This window comes from Zalophus californianus, chromosome 12 (genome assembly GCF_009762305.2).
Source record: "Zalophus californianus isolate mZalCal1 chromosome 12, mZalCal1.pri.v2, whole genome shotgun sequence".
Lineage (NCBI taxonomy): Eukaryota > Metazoa > Chordata > Mammalia > Carnivora > Otariidae > Zalophus > Zalophus californianus.
In genome coordinates this window covers 88,320,145-88,346,851 of record NC_045606.1, presented here as the reverse complement: position 1 = coordinate 88,346,851, position 26,707 = coordinate 88,320,145, and the positions used below count along the sequence as shown (strand labels likewise).

The 26,707-nt window shown below is 35.8% G+C and overlaps 1 protein-coding gene across 39 annotated transcripts in view; it reads right to left on the bottom strand.

Annotated features, from left to right (window-relative positions):
• The window catches only part of AGBL3 (ATP/GTP binding protein like 3), a 68,045-nt gene that overhangs the window by 23,504 nt on the left and 17,834 nt on the right, over positions 1 to 26,707 (bottom strand). For 10 of the 39 annotated variants that reach the window (XM_027574484.2, XM_027574482.2, XM_027574480.2 and 7 more), the window contains 9 exons: positions 25,204 to 25,983; positions 21,147 to 21,309; positions 19,891 to 20,017; positions 18,836 to 18,936; positions 18,497 to 18,609; positions 17,586 to 17,652; positions 13,207 to 13,293; positions 10,057 to 10,114; positions 8,636 to 8,707 (listed from right to left, as the gene is read on the bottom strand). In XM_027574484.2, the coding sequence (XP_027430285.1) occupies positions 8,636 to 8,707; positions 10,057 to 10,114; positions 13,207 to 13,293; positions 17,586 to 17,652; positions 18,497 to 18,609; positions 18,836 to 18,936; positions 19,891 to 20,017; positions 21,147 to 21,309; positions 25,204 to 25,983 (1,568 nt within the window). Of the gene's footprint in view, positions 1 to 5,057; positions 5,287 to 8,635; positions 8,708 to 8,892; positions 8,923 to 10,056; positions 10,115 to 12,503; positions 12,584 to 13,206; positions 13,294 to 17,582; positions 17,666 to 18,496; positions 18,610 to 18,835; positions 18,937 to 18,963; positions 19,604 to 19,890; positions 20,018 to 21,146; positions 21,310 to 25,203; positions 25,984 to 26,707 lie in introns of those variants that run through there. The other 29 variants (XM_027574487.2, XM_027574490.2, XR_004819473.1 and 26 more) reach the window with 28 other exon arrangements.

Genomic DNA, 26,707 nt, shown 5'->3' with positions numbered 1-26,707 from the left:
AGCATCTTTTCATGTGTCAGTGGCCAACTTGTCTTTGGAGAAATGTCTGTTCATATCTTCTGCCCATTTTTAATTGGATTATTTGTTTTTTTGGGTGTTGAGTTGTATCAGTTCTTTATATATTCTAGATACTAACCGTTTATCAGCCATGTCATTTGCAAATATCTTCTCCCATTTGGTAGGTTGTCTTTTAGTTTTGCAGATTGTTTCCTTTGCTGTACAAATGTTTTTTATTTTGATGTAGTCTCAATAATTTATTTTGCTTTTGTTTCCTTTGCCTTAGGAGGCCTATCTAGCAAAATGTTGCCACAGCCAATGCCTATGCTCTTTTAGTGTAGGCTTTTTATGGTTTCAGGTCTCACATTTAAGTCCTTAATCCATTTTGAGTTTATTTTCCTGTATGGTGTAAGAAAGTGGTCCAGTTTCATTCTTTTGCCTGTAGCTGTCAACTTTTCTCCTCACCAGTTGTTGAAGAGACTGTCTTTTTCTCATTGCATATTCTTGCCTCCTTTGTCAAAGATTAACTGACCAAAGAATTGGGGGTTTATTTCAGGGCTCTCTATTCTGATCTGTATGTCTGTTTTTGTGCCCGTATTGTACTGTTTTGATTCCTAGAGTTTTGTAGCATATCTTGAAGTCTGGGATTGTGATACCTCTACTTTTGTTCTTCTTTTTCAAGATTACTTTGGCTATTCAGGGTCTTTTGTGGTTCACAGATTTTAGTGTTATTTGATCTAGTTCTATAAAAAAATGCTGTTAGTATTTTGATAGGGATTACATCAAATCGGTAGATTGCTTTGGGTAGTATGGACATTTTAACCATATTTTCTCTTCCAATCCATGAGCATGGAATATCTTTCCATTTGTGTTATCTTCATTTTCTTTCATCAGTGTTTAATAATTTTCAGGATACAGGTCTTTTACCTCCTTGGTTAAGCTTATTCCTAGGCTTTCTATTATTTTTGGTGAAATTGTAAGTGGGATTGTTTTAATTTCTCTTTTTATTATTAGTGTATAGAAATGCAACAAATTTCTGTATATTGATTTTGTATGCTGTGACCTTACTGAATTCACTAATCAGTTTTAGCAGTTTTTTGGTGGAGTCTTTAAGGGTCTTCTATATATAGTATCATGTCATTTGCAAATAGTGAAAGTTTTATTTCTTCCTTACAAATTTGGATGCTTTTTACTTCTTTTTGTTGTCTGATTGCTAGGACTTCCAGTATTATGTTGAATAAAAGTGATATGAATGGACATCCTTGTCTTGTTCCTGATCTTAGGGGAAAAGCTCTCAGTTTTTCACCATTAAATACGATGTTAGCTGTGGGTTTTTAAATATATGGCCTTTATTATGTTGAGGTATGTTTCCTCTAACCTTACTTTGTTGAAGGCTTTTATCATGAATGGATGTTGTACTTTGTCAAATGTGTATTCCACTGTTTTAGGATGCAATGTTCTGCATATATCTGTTACATCCATCTGGTCCAATGTGTCACTCAAAGCCACTGTGTTTTTGTTGATTTTCTGTTTGAATGATCTATCCATTGATGTAAGTGGGTGTTCAAGCCCCCCCACTATTATTGTATTACTGTTGATTACTTTGTTACTAGCTGCTTTATGTATTTGGGTAATCCCATGTTGTGTGTGTAACTATTTAAAAATGTTATAACTTCTTGTTGGACTGTTCCCTTGATGATTATGTAGTGTCCTTCTTTGTCTCTTGCTACAGTCTTTGTTTTGAAGTCCATTTTTTCTGATGTAAGTATTGCTACCCAGCTTTTTCACTTCATTTGCATGATAAATGTCTTTCCATTCCTTCGCTTTCAATGTGCACACGTCTTTAGGTCTAAATGAGTCTCTTGTAGGCAGCATATAGATGGGTCTTCTTTTTTATTCATTCTGACACCCTATGTCTTTTGATTGGAGCAATAGTCCATTTACACTCAAAGTGATTATCGATAGGTATGTACTTGTAGCCATTTTGTTACTTGTTTTATGGTTGATTTTGTAGTTCTTCTCTGTTCCTTTCTTATCTTACTCTCCTCTCACATGGTTTGCTGGCTTTCTTTAGTGACATACCTGGATTCCATTCTCTTTATTTTTTGTATTATCACTGATTTTTTTATTTGTGGTTACCGTTAGTTTTGTATAAAACATCTTATATATATATATAGCAGTCTATATTAAATTGATGGTTGCTTAATTATGAACTCATTCTTTACTCCTCTCCCCCCATTTTAGGTATATGGTGTCATATTTTACATTCTTTTATTTCGTGAAATCCTTGACTGATTTTTATAGATACAATTTTATTGCTTTTGTGCTTCCTACTTTTTTTACTCCTGCTTATGGTCTTTCCTTTCCCTCAAAGACTCCCCTTTAACATTTCTTGTAAGGCTGGCTTTGGGGTCATGTATTCCTTTAACTTTTATTTGGGAAACTCTTTCTCTCTCCCTCTATTCTGAATGATGGCCTTGCTGGGTAGGGTATTATTGGCTGCCAGAGTATTATTTTTTTCCTCTTAGCACTTTGAATATATCATGACAATCTCTTCTGGCCTGCAAAATTTCTGCTGAAAAATCAGCTGATAGCCTTATGGGGTTTCCTTTGTATGTAACTGTTTTCTTTTTTCTAGCTACTTTTAAAATTCTCTTGTTACCACTGCTTTTTTCAGTTTTAATTACTGTGTCTCTTGGTGTGGACCTCCTTGGGTTGATTTTGCTGGGGTCTTTCTGTGCCTCCTGGACCTGGATTTCTGTTTCCTTCCCCAGATTTGGGAAGTTTTCAGCTATTTCTTCAAATATATTTTCTCCCATTTCTCACTCTTCTCCTTCATGGATCCTTATAAAGCAAATGTCATTATACCTGATGGTGTCACTGAGTTCTCAGTCTAATTTCAATTTTTATTATGTTTTTCTCTCCTGTTCAGCTTGACTGCTTTCCATTACTGTTCTCCAGGTTACTGATCTGTTTTTTTTCCTCTAGTCTAGTATTTATTCCAACTACATGACCCCAATAAGTATTTTTAATTTCAGTTACTGAGTTCTTCATCTCTGATTGGTTTTCTGTCTCTTTGTTGAGGGTATCACTGAGGTCCTCCATTCTTTCCATAAGTCCAATGAGTATCTTTGTGATTACATTACTTTAAATTCTCTATCAAGCATTTACTTATCTCCATTTTGTTTAGTTCTCTTGCTGTGATTTTGTCCTTTTCTTTCATTTGGAACATATTTCTCAGTGTCTGTTTCTAGGTGTTAGGAAAGTCAGCTACGTCTCCTGTTCTTCAAAGTAGTGGCCTATGAAGAAGAGGTTCTGTGGTGCCCTGTAATGCAATGTCCCCTGTTCACCAGAACCTGGTACTTAAGGGGTGTCTCATCTTTTGTATTTTGTGCACCCTACTATTATGATTGAGCCACTTTTGCCTCCAGTCCAGTCACCTGCATTGTCTTTTTGCCTGTTGTGGGTAGGGTTTTGATCCTGTCTTGTTAGTGTGCTAGTCTGGGACTGCTTTGGGCTTGAGTTGGAGTCACACCAGGCATTTGCCAGAGATACTATAGCACCAAACTGCTGGACACTTATCCTGTGTTGTCGTCTGAGAAGCTCTGGTTGGTGGGTGGGGCCTGTTGTCAGACTACATGTCTGCCCCAGCCCACTGCTAGGGCTGCAGGTGGACTGGTGTGTGTGGGAGTCACTTTGGAGTGGTGCTGCTCTCTGTCGTAGCTGCATGTACCCTCTCAGGCCTGTGGAACTGCGTTAGGTGGGTTCCTGCCAATGGGATATTGGAGGGGCAGTTCATGTGGTGTTACCAGGGTTTGTGCAGGTCTGCTGTGGGAGATGACTTGGAGCTAAGGCCTGCTTGGAGGGCTGTGTCTGAAGGAGAATGTGGGGTGGGGCAGAGTGTTAGCAAGTTAGGTCATGAGTGTTGGCACTGTACTGTTTCCCACAGGTGTCCATGTGTCTAGGCTGAGGGGGTGGGGTAGGGAAATGGCACCTGCCAGTTCTTTTATTCCTGGAGAAGTATCCCAAAGATCCCTGTCCCTCCAGCACATGCTCTGAGGTAAGTAAACAAATCTCCCCCTGAATACCCGTATGTTTTTCAAACTGCTATTTTCATGCTGTATCTCAGTGGGGCTGTTTGTTGTGCTGTTTCTGTAAGGGTGGGGTTTCTTTAAGGACTGAAGTTTCCTGTTGCCCACCTGGCTCTCCCAGAGTTGAGCCTACTGATTTTTAAAGTTCCAAGTATTAAGGCCTGCTGATTATGCCCCTCTTGTTTTCTTGCAAGTTCTCCAGGCCTGGGGTGCTTGGTGTGAGGGTCTGGTACTCTTTCCTTTCCACATTCATGGCATTCCTCCCTATAGCAAATAGTCCCACCAGTCCATTTAGCTCCCAATCTCATCTCTGCCCTTCCTACCCTCCTCTTGTGGGGTAGGACAAGGATGTGTCCTCTTCTCCACATTTAGCTATGAAGAGTCTGTTCTGCCAGTCTTTGGGTCGTTTTCTGATGCAGGTGTTATCTAGTTGTATCCACGGGATGAGGTGATCATAGGATCCTCCTACTCCACCATCGTCCCTGGAAGTCTACATTGTTTACTTTTCTCATATGTTAAATCAATCTTGCATTTCTGGGATAAATTCTGTTTGGTCATTGTGCACAGTCCTTAAATAGGTTGTGGGATTCAGTTTGCTAATATTTTGTCTTTTTGTCTTAATTCTTAATAGATTCAGATCTTGGTTAAAAAAAAAATTGGCCCCTGGAATCCTAACAGTTGCCTTTCTTGAGATAATTTCTCTGGTACTCCCCTATCCCCAAACAACTCCTATATAATCCCATAACACAGCAGGTAGCATTGATCCCATTATGTTTCTGTTGTCTCTTTACTTGTCACTCTATTTGCTGAGAATAGACTGTATTTCCACTGTATCCTAGTATCTAGCACAATCCCTAACAGTATAACTTGAGCCTTCTGGGAAGCAGATAACCATCAGATTTTTAAAAGAACATGAACAAACATGGTAAGGAGATTATATAACAAAGACTGATAAGAGAGTGGTTGAGACATAGAAGAATAGTGTCAGGAAGGTTAAAATATCGAGTTAAGATATGAATAAATATTGACAACAAGATGTAAATTTTAGCTATATTCAGAATGAATATATATCACAGAATGTTTAAATCTGTACTGCTGGGATTATTTTAATAATAATCATCCTGATGGATGACAAAGAGCAGAATCCCTCAGCTCTTAAGTTGCTTCTGTCTTTCTATCAAATAGAGTTTTCTTCTCTCTAGAAAGGGGAGAATAAATATTGGTAAGAGATGACAGAAGTCAAAAGGCTCTGAATGAGTTATTTCTAGTCCCATACATATTGTATCTCAAGTAAGGAAAGAATTTACATATAAGATCACAAAACCACTGACAAAAAAAAAAATTTTTTTTTTTTTTTAAGAATTCAAGGAAGTGACTCTCTGCTAAGTGCCCAATTTTGTCATTTAAGGCTGCATCATAATTTAAGGATCAATTCCTTCAAGAAAACATTCCCCAAGATTTCCAGGCTGGATTTGATCCTGTTCTCTGAAAAATCAGAGTAGTTTGTGCATATCATTATCACTCAATCTAACTCACTCTTCTTGAAATGAACTGTATATGACTTTTACTAAAATTCAATACCTACTCCTTAAATGATGAGTAGCTATTCTAGTTAAAGAGAGGGAGAATTATGTTTCAGGCAAAGACGACAGCAGGAGCAAAGGCATAGTGTGGTAAAACTGATATATTCTGAGGCTACAAGAAGATCATCTTTGCTGAGGTCTAAAGTAAAAGGCAGAGAATGGCAAGAGGTAAAACTGGAGAGGTAGTCAGGAACCAGTTCATTGGAAGTCTTGTACATCATGTTATATAACTTGGTTTCTATGCTGTAGCAAGTGGTTGTCAAAAAATCTTTTTCTTTTAAACAGATTATCGAAAGAAAGCTATGTGGATGAAGAAGGGTTTGATGGGCTAGGTCCTAACTGTTTGGCCTTTCACCATCTCTCAGGATAGCTCCCGAAGTGGTGAGTTACTAAGTATGGTCTGCAAATTGCCAACATCAGAATTATCTTTTTTTTTTTTTTTAAAGATTTTATTATTTGACAGAGAGAAACACAATGAGAGAGGGAACACAAACAGAGGCAGAAGGAGAGGGAGAAGCTGGCTTCCCGCAGAGCAGGGAGCCCAATGTGGGGCTCGATCCCAGGACCCCAGGATCATGACCTGAGCCGAAGGCAGACACTTAACAACTGAGCCACCCAGGCGCCCCAGCCAACATCAGAGTTATCTTAAGTACCTTCTAAAAAATGTAGATTCAGGGGTTGACTACAAAGACCAGCTCAAAATCAGAAGCTGGGGTTTCCATAAACTTCCCAGGTAATTCTCACATGTATTAAAACTTTAAAACCAAACATTCTATAAGACAACAGGCCCATGATTTTCAAAAATGCCAGGGCTGTGCATGACAAGGAAAGGCTAAGCGGCTATTTCAAACTGAAAGAGAATAAAGGGATGTGGCATTTAAATGTGATTTTTGGGGCACCTGGGTGGGTCAGTTGGTTAAGCATCTGCCTTCAGCTCAGGTCATGGTCCCAGGGTCCTGGGATCGAGCCCCGCAGCGGGCTCCCTGCTCCGTGGGGAGTCTGCTTCTCCCTCTGCCTTTATCCCTATCCCTGCTTGTGCACTTGCTTGCTCTCTCAAATAATAATAAAAAAAAAAAATCTTAAAAAAAATGCGACTTTTGCTCTAAAGGACATTATTGCTACATTTTGTATATCAAAGTTGAATTTCCTGATTTTAATGTAAGACAGTGTTCTTGTTCTTGGAAAATATATGTTGAAGCTGTTAAGGAATAAAGACACATGATGTCTGCAAAAAAATGGATTGGGGGGAATATTAGGTAGAGTTCTTCATACTATCCTTGAAATTATTTCAAAATTAGGAGTTAAATTTTTGTAGGCTTTTTTTTTTTTTTAAGTTTTAGGGCTGTGCCAACTTCAAACCCTGCTAGGAAACTAGGAATTAGTGAAAGTCTTTAGGTAGTCGTTTTACATAATCTGATTGGTGTTTTTGATGACTTTTATGGTACTATGAAAAGTGGAATTAGGATGACAATATTGGTGGCAAGGAAGCCAATTAGAAATCTCGTAAACAGGTGATAAGAGTCTGAAAGGAATGATGACAGTTAAAATGGAGATGAAGAGATTGAGGCAAAAATCACTGGATTCAGTGGCTGACTGAATCTGAGGGATGGAAATGAAAGGAGGACAAACGGTAACTGTCATGTTGCTAGCTTGAAACGGGCGGTTATGTAGATAGTACTGCTACCAAGGTTATGGAGAATACAAGAGGAACAGCATTTAGTGTAGAATTAGATGAACTTGAATTTGGATATGCGGGACATCTCTGTGGAGATGTTTAAGAGATAGTTAAATATAAGTCTAAAGCTTTGACAAGAGGTCAGATGCATATTTATAGATATGTCCATCTGTATATGCATACATATAAATATATCGAGAGTACAACATGACACAAGATCAAGAGTTCATGAAAGGCTGAATATAAGATGATTTAATTTAGCAAGAATAAATTTAAGGCCCAGAACACTGAACCAAAATACCAAATGAAGCCGAAGATGGAGGAGACAGCAGCAACACAATGAAAACAAAACTTTATAGGTTTGAGTATACACAAATCGAATTTATCAATGCTTTAGGATAGGTTCCAAAAGACAGATGCAACCTTAGGCTGCATTAATGGAAAACGAGTATCTAAAAAGCAGCAAATGAGAGTGATGATTTATTGTACACCTACTAGCCAACATCTGTAGTACTGTGTTCAGTTTCATTCAAGCTTGAACAGTGACAGGAGAGAATAAAATCAGGTGGAAAAGGACTTGAATCATGCTATATTGTGGATGGCTGAAAGAATGGAAGGAAAGTTTCCGGGAAATACAGGATAGCTTTAAAAAAATACTATCTTGGAAGAGGCATTATAAGGAGAATCTCATTTGTTCTCATTTTTCAAGGAGCATCAGGGAAAATGAGTCTGTCAGAAATATTTACCTTTAAGGTTATTCTACTTTTTATTTTGTGTAATTAAAGAGGTGGATGAACTTTACAGGGGCACATGTTTTTAGCTCAACATAAAAAACATTTTCAGTGCTACAGCTCTCTAGCAATGGAATGAACTGTATGGCAACCAGGTAAACTACTTGTCACCAAGCGCAGTGAATCAAGGGCTGGATGAAGCTGGATGCTGGAATGAATAGGTGAGGCTAGAGGACTCTCAAGGGCTTCTCTCTTCTTTAGGAGTCATGAGATGGGAATGAAGAGGTTAGACAATGAGGTATTTTTTTAATTTTGACTATGTAAAAATTACAAGCAATTTGACATATGAAATTCTACTGGCTTTATGAATTTCTAGAGCTAGAGAGAAAAATAAAAATTTGAGATACACAAATTTCTGAGAAGGTGAATTTCTCCTTGGCTATTGGTTTGAAGATAATCTAGTTTCTTACACGTAAATCTTGATCAGATACATATGGTTAAATAACTCACAGATGATTTGTGAGCACTCATTACTGTCTATATCCCTAGTTTACTCACCCACACCTTGATTAGGGAATGGTCTTCTGAAATAATCAAATATATAATTATCTGATACATTTGGCTTTATATCTAGAAAAGATGATAAAAATCATTAGTAGCATGAAAATTTTTTACACTTCATATTTTTTCTTTTTCTAAACAAAAAAGGCTAGAAGGTAACATGTAGTTTAGCTCAATAAATTAATACAGTTCTCAAATATGAATTTTTGTTGCATTTTTGCTCTTTATGGTAAAAGTCTTAAAAATGTTCATACCCTTTGGGTCAGCAATTCCTTTCTAGGAATCTATCATAAATAAGAATATACACAGAGTTATAAGGTATTCATTATTGTAACAGAAAATAAGCAAAATTAACAATGGAGGTAGCTAAATTTAAGGTTCACTACTACAATGGAATACTTTGCCACCATTTAATAACATATGTAAAGAAGTTTATAATATACTGTAATTTTAAATGAAAATGTAGGTTGCAAAACATGAACATTCTGTGATTAACATGGAATATATGTGCTCAGACCTAGAAAAAGGTCTAAAATAAGTATTCTAAAAGGTGCTTTTCAGTTCTGATTTTTGATATTAAATTTTCAACAGAATATATTAAAGTTATATATAAAAAGTGATTTTCTTGTATGATCACTATGAGAAAGAGTAGTTAAATTTCAAGTCAATTAACCTTATTAGGTATAATAGAATTTTCCTCTTTCCTTGGTGTGGTTCTTATTCCCATTTCTATTTCTAGTTAGCCTGCTAGATCATAAACTAAATGGATATATATACATGTATATATATATTTTTAATTAGGTTATCTCAAATCCTTTTTTGGAAATAAGTGTGGTATAAATGTATAGTAATGCAAGTAGAGTTAGGACCATACCACCCTGAATGGCCCAATCTCATCTGATCTCGGAAGCTAAGCAGGGTTGGGCCTGGTTAGTACTTGGATGGGAGTAATGCAAATAGAGAGTCAAATTCATATCCAACTTAGCAGATTCCAGCAGAAGCAAATGAATAGTCCACAATTTTATTCTCCTGGGCTCGTCCTCTATTAAGAAATGAGAAGACCAAGATGGTTTCTAAAACATAAAATCCCTATATTGTTTGGGGAAAAACCTCTCAAATCAGAGATCTCCATCAGGTTCATGAACCACTCACTCCAACCCTCCAGTGTAGTTGACCACTCCTTCCTCGTGCTCTCTAGGAACCCAGTCTAGAATACTGGCATTGCACCTGTAATACTGCACTTAATTTGTTTACTTGTTTTTCTCCCCCTATTAAAAGATGAGCTCCTGAGAGTAAGAAATGGTATAGTATACTTCTTAATATCCCTAGCACCAGGCACACTGGAAACCTCAAAGTTGTGGCACAGAAAGTGTTCACTGAATGAATGAATTGTTGAGAGGGTAGAAGCAGAACATTACCTTTCACATCAGAATTTGATTCTCTATGTCTTTGCACTAAATGTCCTTTATCACATGCCTAATGGAACACAGAACCAAAAGGAAAACAATACTATGTTATAAACATGAAAATGCGGTATATTTCCTATATCATCCTTGGTATAGTTTTCAACATTTCTCATCTTATCATCATAGGTTTAGAGTAGACAAAAATCTCTCTTAAATCAGAACCTCCTAATGCCTTTCATAACACTACTTTTCTCCTGCAGCAATGAGAAGAAAATATTGATATTTTGGCACTACTAGGAGTTAAATTTTTTTACTTCATATAGAATTTATTTACAGGGAGAAAGAGAAAAAAATGTATGCTTACAATCTCATTTAAATGAGAATAAAGATGTAGGAAGGAAAGAATATGAAATGAGTAAAAATACATAAAATTGTGTGAAAATGTATAATTGATTACAAAACTATATTTATATGAAAAATATTTTCTCATAGCTTGTCCAAGTCCAGAGTAAGAGCATACACATGACATTGCTTTCTACCTTGAAAAAGTTGTCAATAATGACCCAGCTAGACTAAATGAGACATAAAACATTGTAGAATTATAACAAATCCTGAATAGTCTATAAATCATGTGACCAAACTTTTTCAAGAAGTTTGTTTTCAAACTTCTTTTGTTTCTCCATCTGTGGTATGTGGATATTATAAAGAAATTTCCAAAAGGGCAATGGAAAGGAAAAAAATATTGAAAATGTCAATTTTTTGCCAACATGTTATGCATATCAACTCATGATGAAAAGTGGACTATGAAATAGTTAAAAACTAAAATTACCTTCTTTGTAGATAAATTTGGGAACAAAAAATTTAATATAATCATTATGAAAATGAAATTATAAAAAATCAAAACTTGATTGTTGAAGGCACAGAGAAAGGAAATATTCTATAAAAAATTATACAAAGTTAAAAGTAACAGTATTATATAATCACTAGAATTTGGAGAGACAAGAGGTAAAATTAGGCTAGAGAAATTCACTTGTGATAAGACCTGATTTGATGAACTCAGTCATTTTTTGCCCTCTTCCCTTGATTGAAATGATGCTGTAAGCCACAATAAACTATTACATTCATCCTACTGAAAATCACCAGGCCAGTGTCCTTTTGAACATGATCTCCTAATTCTAACCATGGTAATCTATAATTGTTTTTGTTGAAAGTCTTCCAAATCAATTATTGAGAATGTCCGGTAGGAAATAAAGTTAACTAAGATACTTTAAAATAACTTAAAAATATTTTTGGGATATATGGATGTCTTACAAACGAAATAATAGTTCAGAGCATGAATTTAAGTTGTCCTCAGGCATTAAGCTCAGTTAAGATGATACTGTTCACTTTTTTTGCCCAAGATTAGAAAATAAACTTCAAGATCAATGGCTAAGAACTCCTATTAGTTTATAAGCATACTTATAATGTGCAGCCTTTTCAAATGACCAAGTGATTGTTTTCCAACTGGAAAATCCAATATTAAATATAGATTGATTTCATAAAAAATTTGAAGCTCCAATCAAGGGGAAAATATATAAACATTTAATATAAAGGAATTTATTATATTTTACATAAAAAAAAAACTCTGTGGATATGTTTATGAGAAGTATGTGTCTCACAAACTCTACATACAAAACAGTAAAAAACAATCCCCCCAAACAAAATCTACTTTGGTTATTGGGTTCTGTAAATGACTTAACACACTGAAATTGGTTTCCCAAAATTTTTTTTATAATCTTGACCCTCTCCCAAGCATACCCATGTTGCTTAGACTGCACAATTTACAAACAAAAATCATTGTAAAAATATGCAATATTACTCTAACAGTGTACTGAACTAGAATTAAAAATTTATGAGGAATACTGCACACAAATGAGTGCATGCATACTGGTAAACTGTAAGCTCTGTGGACTGTCAGCGTCAGTTTCATGGCATCGATACAGTATAATGTATGCAGGATTCAGCGTCAGTTTCATGGCATCGATACAGTATAATGTATGCAGCATGGTAACACTGGAGAAGTAGTACAGGATGCAGCAGAGCTCCTGTACATACATTTCTTTACAACTTCCTGTGACTATGTAATTCTTTCAAAATAAAGTTCTTTAAAAAAAAAAACAACTGTTTTTGTCTGGTTCTCCCCAAAGGCAGAATTTTTGACCTGTCTCTGGACTTGGGGGTGGGGACAATGGCCCTCTTCTCTCAGGGACACCCACTTTAGGAGCTGAGCTGTAGGTGGAAAGAGGGCAGTAGCCTCAGGCCTTCTCTCTCGGCCTCTTCGGGGTGGAATCTCCATTTTACAAGCTAGGGCAAGGGCAGTTGTGGCCAAAATATGTCATGTAGCATTCCCGGCAGAATCTCTGTCTCACGAATGGGGCCTGGATAGAAGAAGGGAGCGCCCACCTCTTGGCTGCACTCACCTGGAACTTCGCCCCAACAACAGGGACCTGGAGGCAGGCTAGGAAATACTGATGCCCTGCCCTCCTTGGGAAGATAGCATCTGTGGAGAGAGGGGGCCCTGTGTTCTTGGCCGCACTAGTCAGGAGTGGAGTTTCAGTCTCACTGGACTCGGGGGGGGAGGGGCAGATCTTGATTCAAATACCACAGGCTCTTGCTGTTTTCTTTTTACCAAGTTTTAGATTTTCACAGATGTTTTTTTTCATTTGCTGTCTGCCCTTAGGACAATTTCCAGAACCTTTAAATGGTGTGGGGGGGTGGTTCACCAATTTTTGCTTGGTGAATGGATTTGCAGAGCTCCTCATGCTATCATGATGGAAGTCAGTATCGCAGCAGAATCTCACATTTTTGTACTGCCATCTAATTTTTGTTTTAATTAGCTTTCTTTCTTTTAATTTCTATCCTAGATGTATCTTTGTAAGATGCTTCAAATACTTTTCAGAGTAAACTAAGTGGAATTTAAATATAGTACCTTAATAAAACCCACCTCTCATCTGTCAAGGTTCTTTTGTGTTTTTATAAATAGGAAATAATATGAGCAAAGTTGTAATCATTAACTTTTCCTGGGGAAAACAATTAGGGCATAGGAAGTGTAACAAGAAATGACTTGCCATTCTCCTGCAACCATTTTTTTCAAAAACTGTTAATAACCAGATCAATGCATACCTCTTGCTCTTCTCTGGTGTTTTGATGACTTGCTATGGTAGAATTTCTTTCCTTCTTTGTTTTCAGGTGTTTTTTCTTGCTTTTTATCTAAATAACAGAATCATTTAAAATCAATATGTAACACGTCAAAGACAGTATATATGTGGACATAAAACTATCCTGAGACTTCCAGTTCTAGGAAGTATTTTTCTATTCCTCTAAGTACAACTAAAACCCCTGATTATTATATAGAAGTTAAACATAAGAGGCTCTAAAAAGTGGAAAGGCAGACCAGTGAGGGGTAGAGCAGAGGGGCAGCAGGATGGTAAGTACATCCTGTATTTCGTTTTTGCCTCATACATCCCAGCGTTAAGAACTGGAGAAACCAGCAATCCAGAAATGCCAATAAGTGAAGAAAAAATGTCTGAAAACTCCCCAAATTTGACGAAAGACATGAATGTAAAATCCAAGCAGCTCAATGAACTCCCAAGTAAGATGAACTCAGAAACCTATGATGAGATACATTATAATCAAACTTTCAAAGATAATCTTGAAAGTAGCAAGAGAAAAGCAAATTGTTACGTGCAAAAATCCTCAATAAGATTATAGATTTCTCGGGGCACCAGCATGGCTCAGTTGGTTAAGCCTGACTCTTGGTTTCAGCTCAAGTCATGATCTCAGAGTCATGAGATTGAGCTCTGCATCAGGCTCCATGCTTGGCACAGAGTCCACTTGAAGATTCTTTCCCTCTGCCCCTCCTCTCACAAGTTCTGTCCTTCTAAGATAAATAAATCTAAAAAAAAGGGGGGGCATCTGGGTGGCTCAGTCGTTGAGCGTCTGCCTTCGGCTCACGTCGTGATCCCAGGGTCCTGGGATTGAGCCCCACATTGGGCTCCCTGCTCAGCAGGAAGCCTGCTTCTCCCTCTCTCACTCCCCCTGCTTGTGTTCCTGCTCTGTCTCTAATAAGTAAATAAAATCTTTAAACAAAATTATTAGATATCTTATCAGAAACTTTGGAGGTCAGAAGATAGTGCACCAACATATTCAAAGTGCTTTAAAAAATGGCATTATTGTCCTTCAAAAATTAGGAAAAAATTAAGACATTCCCAGATGAACTCCCTCAGTTTTTGTTTGTGACCACTAGACACATCCTGTTGGAAATGTTCAAGGGAGTCCTGCAAGGTGAAATGAAAAGACACTGGACACTAACTTGAAATCTGTAGAGAGAAATAAAGATCTCAAGGTAGCAACACAGGCAATTATAAAAGCTAGTATAGTTTTGTAACAATGGTTTTAAAGAGCACTTTTTGTTTTCCATATAAGAGACTAACACATTTAAAGAAAAAAAGTTATTAATGCAATTTCATCCTGTTGTGATCAGAGAAGATACTTTGTAAGACAGCTATCTTTTAAAACTTATTAAGACTTATTAAAATTATGTACCAACAAATTAGATAACCTAGATGAAAGAACAAATTCCTAGAAACACAAAACCTAGCAAGACTATATTACAAAGAGATAGAAAATATGAACAGATGAATAACTAGTAAGGAGATTGAATCAGTAAATCAAAAATCTCCCAACAACAAACCCTAGACCTGATGGCTTTCTGGGAGAATTCTACCAAACATTTGAAGAACTAATACCAGTCCTCAAACTTTTCTAAAAAACCAAAGAGGAGGGAACCCTTCCTAATTCTATGAGGCCAGCATTATTCTACTACTAAAGCCAGACAGACACTACAAAAAATAAAGACCAGCCATCTCTTATGACATTCATGCAAAAAATCCTCAACAAAATACTAACAAATTAAATTCAGCAGCATGTTAAAAGGACTGTACACAATGACCAAATAGGATTTATTCCTGGCATGCAAGGATGGTGCAACATACCAAGTTGATCAATGTAAAACACCACATCAACAGAATGAAGGAAAAAACCCCACATGATCATCTCAACTGATGCAGAAAAGGCATTTTACAAAATTCAACACCCTTTCACCATTAAAAAATCCCAACAAACAAGGCATACAAGGAATCTACCTCAACACAAGAAAAGTCATGTACGAAAAATCAACAGCTAACATTATGTTCATGGTGAAGGCTGAAAGCATTTCCTTTAAGATCAGGAACAAGGCAAGGATGTCTGTTTTTATCACTTCTATTCAACACAATACTGGAAGTTCTAGCCAGAGCAATTAAGCATGAAAACTGAATAAAAGGCATTGAAATGGGAAAATAAGAAAATGATCTCTGTAGATGACATGATCTTATATTTTAAAAACCCTAAAGATTCCACAAAAAACCTGTTTGAACTAATAAATTAAATCAGTGTAGTAGGATACAAAGTCAACACAAAAAAATCAATTGCACTTTTATACACAATTAAAGAATAATTTATTCTACATTATTACATCAACAGATGGTGCTCAGAAAACTGGATATCCACTTGCAAAGGAATGAAATTGGACACTTACCTAATACCAAATACAAAAAATTAACTCAAAATAGATTAAGGACCTAAATGTAAGACCTAAAAGGATAAAAGTCTTAGAAAAAAACATAGGACAAAACTTGACAACACTGAATTTGTCAGTGATTTTTTGGATAGGATATTGAAGGCCAACAGCCAATAAGGGACTAAGGTCTTTAGCCCAAAAGCCTCTGAAGAACTGAATTTTGTTAACAATTATGCAAGAGAGATTAAAAGTGGATCCTTCCTCGGGCCTTCAGATGAGACCATAGCCTGACCAATACCTTCACAGCACTCTTTTGAGAGACATTAGACAGAAGCATCCAGCAAAGCCACTCCTAAATCCCTGTCTCACAGAAATGGTGTGATAATAAGTATCTGAAAAGTTTTAAGCTGCTGCTTGGGGTAATTTGTTACTCAGCAATAGAAAACTAACACATCTATCTTATTCCATTCAGCTGCTATAACAAAATACTGCAGAGTGGTTGGCTGAAAATAATGGAAATTTATTTCTCATAGTTCTTCAGGGAAAAGGTTGAGATCATTGTGGTAGTATGGTCAGGTGAGGGCTCTCTTTTGGGCTGCAGATGTCTTATTGTATCCTTATATGGTAGAAGGGGCTAGGGACCTCTCTGGAGCCTCTAAGGTACTAATCCCACTCAGAGGGCTCTGGCCTCATGACCTAATCACCTCCCAAAGGGCCCACCTTCTGGTTCCATCATATTGGGCATTATAATTTCAACATATGAATTTGGGGGAGATAGAAATATTCAGGCATAGCATTCTCTCCCTGGGCCCTCCAAATTCAAGTCCTTCTCTCATGAAAAATGCATTCATTCCATCCCATTCCATTCCAAGTTATGTGCTTCCAAAATACAGTGGTGGGATAGGCATAGGACAGACATTCCCAAAGGGAGAAACAGAAAAGAAGGATGGGGTGATGGATCCCAAATAACACTCACAAGTTCTACCTTCCATAAAACAAGAGAACACAAACACAATTCAGCCAAATTCTTTATAGTCAGGATTAAAATTTTTTCCATCAGCCAATAGCATGTTTGTTTCTGAGACTTCATGAAAATTACCTTTAATATTCATATTTTTGCTAATGTTCTGTACGTGATTATTTGTGTATTCTTTAAGAAGATGGAAACTCACTCCCCCTCTTTCCTTTCTGAGCCCCTACCAGAATCACCTTTGGAAGTTCCTTCGTGGCAATCAGCATTTTCTAACATGCACTTCAAAGCTCTGCTGGCCTCTACCCATTATCGAATTCCAAAGCAAGTTCCACATTTTTAGGTATTTGTTACAGCAGCACCCACATTTGGTACTAAGAGAGCAGTGTCTTAGTTTGTCTTAGTCACCTCCTAATATCATCACATTGAGGGTTAGGGTTTCAACATATGTATTTGGTGGGGGCATAAACGTTCAGTACCACCTGAACTCCCTACTTCTCCTATTCTAATTTCTCCTAAGGCACTTACCATTACCTGGTACATATTTTACTTATTTCTCATTTTTTATTTCCACCAACTAGAATATAAGTAATGAAAGAGGATTTTTGTCTCATTTTTTGTTCACTGCTCTATCGCCAACACATAGCTGAAGCTCAATATATAGTTGTTAAATAAAAGAATAAATGAATATTGAATTTGCAGTCAAGTGATGTATGTTAGGCTACCAACTCTCATTAACAAGTGGTGTGGCTTTTGAGAAGTAAGCTGTCTGGATCTTGAAAGTAAGTGTGCTAAAAATCCTAAGGATAGAAAATTCTATGATTTAAAGATACGTCACATAATCAGAAAGCAGCAGTTACTGCTATACAGTAACTACACAACTGCAAGCATATTTTTGTCTGATTGTTAGTCACAATGAGAAGAATACCTATTTGGTATATCCATACCATAGGCAGAGATTCTCAATCATACCTGAGAAGTTAACTTGAGAAGATAAGTCTGAGACTCATTGGATTCTGAACTGTCGGAGCCTCGGCTGCTACAAAAAATAACTTTGATATAATAATTATTAGGTTATTTTAATTATATTTATATTTTATTTAAAGTTACAATGTTTAATTTATAAACAATCTATTTTAAGTATAAAAATAATAATAAATAACATTTTGGTGGCATTTTAAAGTTTTAACTGTTGCTTTTATCCTATTATTGGAATGGTAAAAATGGTTCTAATTATAAGAAGAATGTTTACAAAGGTAAACATCACAAATAAATTTGTAAATATTACAAAGTGAAGATGTCATAGTTCTAGCCATCTTAGAGTATGAGAAGAACAATGACTGAAATTGGAACACATCAAATAGAAACAAATCCATGAGTTCAAAATGATACTCTCCATCTGCAAACAAACTTATTAGTCACCTCTGGAGGTTGCAGGGGCACTAATGCAAGGTCTGAAAATTTATAAATAAAGGAAAAGAAACAAACATTTGTTCTGTCTTTCCTATAGGAAACTGTACAAAATTAGTACCTTCATTCTTCCAACAACATTCCCTTAGCATTAAGTTTTGCATTTGTTATTCGCTAATTTAGAGTATGTATGTGGCATCTCTATAAATGTGTCAATTCTCTGTGGGTAATGTCAGCATCAAAAACGATTTGAGTATGTCTTTCATGTACAGGACATAATAGGTGTTCAATTCATATTACTTGAATAAATAACTGAAGTCTTAATGAAGCTGGACCAAAGTAAAGTGCATGGAAAACTTTTCCTCCACCTATAGTTGGGATTTTCAGTTGAGACAGAATTTTATATCCTCCTGTTATTATAAAGAGCACAGTAACACAGCACAAACTATGTTACATCCACCATCTTGACTTACCTAGACTCTAGATCCAGTGTCATTTCTTTCAGAGAAGTATCTGAATACTCAAGGATTTTTTCCAAGTTTATATGTTTTTCCATTTCTTCTAATTCTTTCAAGCACTGATAATACTAGGGGAAAATGATAAATTAATTACAAATTAACTCCTAATTAATTTCCTAATTAAACTAATTGAATATTTATAGACACCTGGAACAATAGCTAGGGGGACATAAAGTACTAGAAACCTCAAACACTGTTAGGATATTAAAAGAGAAACAACTGCCATAGGCCCTTAATTAGTTATATTACCTCATAAACTTGAGTTTGCTACATTACCAAATGGACTTTGCTTACCTTGGTTCGGTCTGGATCACAATAATCCAAGAGAGAATCACAAAAATGGTATCCCACTGACTCCAAGTCTTTTGTGTTGAAATGAGTGCCCTGTTTATTACCTAAAATATCAATAAGTTTATCCACCATTGAGGATGAGTTAATCACTTGTCCTTAATTGGTAGGCCTAAACTGTAAAACAGAGTATAAATAAACAAAACATCTGATATGGTTCCTAGCTGTCCTCTGGATTTTCTTCCTTGGGGCAGGTCCTCCTCCCCTCTCCACCCCTGGATCGGAGCTGACTTAACACGTATTAGTCTGTGTTGTAAGGCAGAAGAAAATTTAGTAAGAAATTATGGAATATTTGGTTACCAGTTACACTCATAATTAGTGAAAAATGCGGGTAAATATTTTAATGTTTTCATCATCATAGTGTTGTATCAGTTTCAAGGTGCTTTAAAAAACAAATTATACGTGTGGATTTCTAGCACTTTCGAGTCAATAAATTTTCTAAAAATGTAACAATTTTCTTAATACGGAGTATTCTAAGGGTAAACTAGATGTGACTAAAAGATTTCTTAAATGGAACTAGAGAGCATGCTTTCATTTTTAGTTAAAGGAACCGAGTGCTTCCATTAAAATATAAATTGACCCCCTCTAAGAACCCCCAACAAACCCAGTCTACTTTGACTTGCAAATAGCAAATCCACCAAAAACATTTCTATCCTGATATGTTAAGTATGAGCATTGCTTTTTCTTGAAATCACAAGTCATCTGTAAGGACTCCTTAAAAACAAAATGAAAACAAGCAATTAAAGATGAGTTCATGAAATAACCAGTTAGGTATTCTATCTATATGCTAACACTTTGTTTTCTAAACAAAGGGAAATGATGAGATGGAGATACAGAGTGGTAGTTTGTTCATCCTATATATAGAAGCAACTGGACACCAGCATGTATCTAAGTGGGAAGGAAGTGCCCACTATCAAATTGTCCACCCAGTTAATCTCACACTAAAAATATTTCTTTGGTTTAAAACTCTGAGAGCCATGAATGAGAATACTTGGTCTTACCCAGGGTAGAGCCACAAAAAGTAGCCTCCATGGTAAAGCTGTTTCTGATTCCCATTTTCCACATTACTACCCTTCCTGTTCCCTCTTTGCTCTTCTGAACATTAAACTTGCAAGCTGAGAATGAAAACTAAAAAGAAGCAAATAAAAATGAGAAAATGTGTTTTTCTGAGTACAATGTCTTTCTTAGGAAGTAGGGTTGAAAATGAGAAAGTAGTGCAAATGCAGTAATTCTCTCTAAAGCTTCAGGGGCTACTTTTATTTCCAAACCAGTGGAAATAACTTATTTTAAGGATGACATATTTTCATTTCTCAGAAGTACAGATTTGAGAACACTGGCAATAAATTTTACTTTTTATATATAACATACGCATTCTTGATTCTGTTGGGATAAGCTCTTATACTTCAAAAAAGTTATAGGAAAGGGCTTAAATATGTTGAAGAATAAAATTAATGTAGATGTTTTGAATAAAATAAGGGTGCTTTACTTTTACAAGCTTAATCATTGGAAAGCTGTCCTGAAAGACTGTTATAACGTCAGTCTCTCTAAAAAGTTTTTGCTATTTTTTAATTTATAATAAAATTAACTTGTGTTCCATCCTATGAGTTTGACAAATGTATAGATTTGTGTAGCCACTACCACAATCAGGATATAGGACAGTTCCATCACCTCTAAAAAACTCCCTTGTGTTATTCCTTTGCAGTCACAATTATTTATTTTGAAGCTACAGTAAATGGTGTCATTTTCAGTTTTGGTTTGTGATTGTTCAGTGTGAGTATATACAAATGTAGTTCATTTCTGAGGGGGGATCTTGTCATGTAGGACATTGCTAAACTCACTTATTAGTTCTAGGAAGGTTTTTTGGTGCATTGCTTTGGATTTTCTATGAAGACAATCATGTCATCTTTATTCCAAAGTGTCTGCCTTTTCTTTCTTTATCTTGCCTTTCAGCACTTAGAACCTCCAGCATAAGGCTGAATTGAAGAGGTAAGTGTGGTTATCCTGGCCTTGTTCCTGCCCTTATAAGGAAAACAGTCTTTTATCATTAGGTATGGTGTAAGATAAGGTGCATTTTTTTCCTTCACATTTCAAATTATTTGTCACTAAATATTCCACGTAGTTGCTTTTTTATGGTCAACTATAAGGCAGTCGAAAGAACTAAATAAAAAAGCAGTTTACTGAACAAGGTGATCTATTCTGCAGTCTCACATGGGCAACATGTAATAAAGGAAAAGTTAAAAATCTTAAATGGTCTTACTTTATCTGGACAATTTTTGCTCAGCATAAGTGGGAAGATTCGTTGCTGTAAGTATAATGCTTTACATCTATCACTACCATCACAGCCATACATGAAGATGTTCTCTTTTCTACTATGGCCATGAAGGTCACAATATAAAATAACCTCTCGTTTCTCCATCAATCTACCGAGAAAAAAAAAGTTACTAAATGAGTTACCAAATTTTACCTCTGCATTTTTCTATGGATTTACAAGTCTAATATCCAAATAAACAGAATTTCTTATATCCTCACTTTCAACTTCTTTCTCTTATCCATACCGCATATTAACAATTTTAAGACATCTACAATAATTTCCTATTAGCTATATATAAAATACGAATGCTTGCCTTCCATTATAAGGACAAAATTTACCTTACTCCCAAGACTCTCCAATAGGATCCTCTGCTTTATTATTCTGGTTTTCCATCACATAAAGAGAACAGCTCACTCCTACTTTGCCCATTAGCTTTCACAGAGATTCTTCCTGACTAGAATACCTACTTTCTTCATTTCCGTAAGTACAAATACTGCCCCTCATCCCTCAAGGCTGACTCCATGTCTCACTTCCTAACCAGTCAAGACCACAGATTTTTCTTTTTTTGAATTCCTACAGCACATAATATTGGTACCATTTGCTGACATTTGCCTTGGAAAGTTTTCATATTTTTGATATTTAATCTTGTTAAGGGTAAGAAATGCTTCAGATCATCTAGAACAGTGCTATGCACAAGAGTACCCAAATATTTGTTAAAAATTGAGTACTTGACAACCTGGTGCTGAAGCCAATTATTATACAACCCTTGATGAAAGTGGTAAATACTATTTTGAGAAAAATGGTACCAAAGTTTGAATTTTTTTTCTGGTAAATTTCTAATAAGTAAGGAAATTATTACACATTTCTTAGGAGCACAATCCTAAGCTTGTATAACTTAGGCACTCAGTGAATATTTAAGCAATAAAAAACAAGCCCCTAGGGACGCGTGGGTGGCTCAGTCAGTTAAGCACCTGCCTCGGGCTCAGGTCATGATCCCAGCGTCCTGAGATCGAGCCCTGCATCCCGCTCCCTGCTCAGCAGGAAGCCTGCTTCTCTGTCTCCCACTCCCCCTGCTTGTGTTCCTTCTCTCGTTTTGTCTGTGTCAAATAAATAAAATCTTTAAAAAAAAAAAAGCCCCCCCAAACTGATTGATGAAAATAACTAATGGAGAGGCTTTAAAAAGGTAAAAAAAAAAAAAAAAAAAAGAGGTATTAAGGTGGTAAGATGACAGGCATTTTTTGTTTTTCATATTTCTAAACTTCATGCATTATATTACTTAAATAACCAATATTACATACACTATTTGTTATACCTGGAAGGATAAATACCAAAATGTTAGCAATGATATTTGTAGTAATATATGTATTACTTTTATAACAAAAATATTAAAACCTAAAATCAAAATATTCAAAGCATAGCTTCTATTAGGAATAATACTTCTTTAAACTAGACTATAAACTATACTACTTCTTTAAACTATAGCGAAATCCCAAAGTGAGGTCTGTTACATGTATTAATTGACTGCCCTTTTCTCATTTGGTGCCCAATAAATTCGAATTGATAATATAAGACTGACATAAAGCCACTAAATGATCATTACAAGTTTTTAGTAACCTAAGTGGATTATAAAGCAAGATTATCAAGTTAGGGCTTTAAATATGAAATATGCTGAACATTTTTTGGCCAACATTTCCCCAGTTTTAATGATCTTTCAGTTTCTTACACATAAATCAAAATAAATAATTCCCAAAGATATCTCATTACTTCCAAAGGGTCTAATTTTACATGAATTTAAATCACTTGAGAAATGGTTTGGGTCTTTCTTCTTACCCACAGGCTAAGATATTCTAGCATCCTATACTAAAATCTACTCTTTCTTATTCTCATATTCCTTAAATATACTAAATCTTAGATATACTTACAGCTGCTTGCCTTCCCACACATATGTGACATCTTATTCTACTTACCTAACTATGATTAATTGCATTAAAGTAGTTTTCTCTCTTGGAAGTCTTTCTGAAACTAACTGATTGGATTCCTGCCTTAACCTGACAAGGCAATCTGAGAAGAATGGAGACATTTAAAGTATTTTCCATAGAGACAAGCCAAAGGGCCTTGGCCTATAATCCATCTTGTGTTGGACCAGGGACCCTTAAAGTCAAAGAGCACTAAGTAGATATTATAGATATTCTAATCAGCTTCCTTTCTTTTATATGTATTTTACATTTTGGAATAATTTTAGATTACACGAAATTTGCAAAAATAGTAGAATGTTTCCATAGACCCCTCACCCAGCTTCCCCTAATGTGAACAAATTACATAACCATGGTACAGTGTCAAAAATGAAGAAACCAACATTGGTACACCACTAGTAACTAAACTCCCAACCTTATTTGGATTTCATTAGTTTTGCCACTAATGTCTTTTCTGTCCCAGAATCCAATCCAGGATACCACATTGCACTTCACTCTCTTTTGGTTGTTTGCCATCCCCAGAAAAATAAGGAAGTCATGGTGGTTTTTTTTTTTTTTTAATCTTTTATCACTTAACATTTCTCAGATAACTACAGGGAATCCTGGAGTCCACATCTTTGAGGGGTATGAAAACAAAGAATTTTCAGTCCTTTTTGAGGGGATCTGCACTTCACTCCTTCTGTGCCTAAGCAGATAAAAGAATTAACGTGGAAGTGAAAGTGGAGGCTGAACTGAGATGGTTGGGGCTATGCTTCTTGGTGCTTCTGAAGCCTCTCAGCAACTTCGAGTGACTGGAGGTATCCTTGAGGGCCTCAGCCCTGAAACAGGGTCCTTGTACTTGCACTAGGGACCCTGGTAACAAAGTGGGATCAGGACCCAGACACCCTCTATAATAGTACTTGTTGTAAATATTTGAATAATCCTAAAGAGTTTACAACGAGTTTTTACATCTATACCTGATTCATCAACAACTTTTTTTTCTTTTTATATCTGAGCTAACACTGAATACATTTAGAGCTTTCAATGCTCCATATTTTATTCTGGGCACTTTATTAATAATATTCTCATTTAATCCTCCTGCTTATGAGTTTAGTATTATTACCATTTTATAGATGAGAAAATTGAGGTTTAGATTTGTTTTTAAATTGCTCAAGGTCACACAGTTAGTAGATGATATAGCAGGATTCCAATCTGATATTTTAACTCCACTCCACACTCTTAGCCAAAAAGGTTAAGGGGCTTTGGACTTGGAATGGGGTTCTGTGACTCTAAATCTTTTTGCTCTAGCACATGCCAATTTCTGATTGTTATCACCTGAATCTATTAAAGAATTCACCCATTCAACAAATATTTAAATATTATGTGCATTTACTGATCTGGATTCTTTAGAAAATTTAAAGCTATTCAGTTTTTTTTCTGGGGGGAAATAACACTATAATTCATCAGTTTTATTTTAATAACTATGTATCCTGATAGTCAGAAGACTTATCATAATAAAGAGTACACTTATCATGATGAGCACTGAGTAATGTACAGAATTGGTGAGTCACTATATTGCACATCTGAAACTAATATAACATTGTATGTTAACCATACTGGAATTAAAATTAAAAACTTAATAAAAAAAGGCTCATCATAGAGCAATGTATGATCAACATATTGCCAGGAGGCCCTGTGAGATAGAATTAATTTTCATATGTAAGAGATTCAAGCATCCCAAACTAAACATCAGTGTTACCTTTAGCTTTAGCAAGAAACCAGATTTGGGATAAGCAAATTTAACTATTAGTTTCACAAAGCCATTAAAATGTTCTAGAAATTTATTCATTATTTAAGAAAAGGCTAGTGAATCCAGTGGCATAATGCCAGAAAGAAAAGTGGAAAGAATGGGGAAAAAATTAAGTAGCTATAGTTAAACTATCAGTTAAGCTATCTTAAAAGCAAGAGTAAAATGAATGGGGTGGTGGGAGCAAAAATCTCACTACCAAGTTTACTAAATAAGCAGAGAGGTAATTTGAGGCTTATTTTACCTACGGATCATGTTCCGGGTATACCAAACAGAAGGAAATGATTCCTTCAGGAGAGATGTATAATTGCGGTTTAAATCTCGTCCAGCTAAGGAACAACGGTAATTTCCCACAATCACACCATCTGGATTCAGCATGGGTACCACCTTGAAGATGAAAGTGTCCCGAAGCAACTGCGCATCACTTGAGTCTCCTAAAATATAATCTAGGAAGCCTTTCATGATCCAAGAGCTGTTGGTTTCTCCTGGATGTACCCTTGCAGTCAAAATCACAGCCTTTCGCTTTCTTGAGTCAGTGCTCTTCAAGGGAGTAGTGATTGTTAAAACATACACCATGTTCCTAGCAATTGTGTGGCACAAGACGCGTATTTTGCAAAACTTTGACCGTACTGAGTCATGACTGATAGTAGAAAGATATTCTTGCAGGTTGGTGTAAGTATATGGATAGCAGTGAGCAAAGTAGCAGGTGTCTTTGTTGTGTGGAAATTGAAATGTCCATGTAAGAGAGAAATAATGGCACCCCTCTTGTCCCTGGTTGTTCCTGTAATACTTGATTTGGTCTCCTATTCTCTGCCAGCCAATATTATGAGCCTTGGCTTCTTTTTCAGAATAAAAGAGTGGGCGCATACCCCGACTGTAAAGACTAGCAGGCTTAGTGAAATTGATTATAGTGAATCTGTAGACTATTCCTGCTTGGGTATTAGCGACTTGGAAATAGTACCACTGGGTGTGTTTATTTGTGAAGAGGTCAGGGCGCACGGTCAACTGGTATTCATATTCTGCTCTAATACACAGAAGGAAGGAAAGAAAAGCACATAAAAATGTAAAAATGACATTCAAGTTCAAATTAAATAAGGAAAATTATTTTACTTTTACCTATTCACAGAAAGCCTTTTTTCCTGAAGCTGTTTATTTAGGCAGCATCCAATAGCGAGCAATTGTAAAAGATAAAAGTTTTGAAATTTTCTCTTTTATTGGATCTGAAACTGCTTCTATGCTAATTCTCTAAAGCCTTTTTATTTTTTTGTAATTCAAGAGAGCACATTAAAATGGGCATTTGATAAAAAATTGTATATTTCAACCCAATTATATTTCCTATAGAAGAAATGATTAAAGAGCTCCTAAAACTGAATTAAAGTCCGATGTTCCTTTTTTTACTTCAGATATATATTCCTGCTTTCTATTAGATTCAAACTCTAGGGATTTGAAATACTATCACTTAGAAAGGTTTAAAACATAAATTAATACAACCACATACATTAAAAAATTTGAAACTCTTCGAGGACTGTATTTGATAACTATTTGCATTCCCCATACTTAGTCACTGAGGATACTTAAAGGTAAAAATTATTTTACTGGTACGTTTGTTTTATACACATATACACACACAGTCTTACTGGGTTAATTGTGACTTTTTCTTTACCAAGTAACCTTCTATTCCATCAGCACTATGTACTTCCTTTGTGTGTATGTGTGTGTTATCAACAGTGGCCTACGAATAGGTGAAA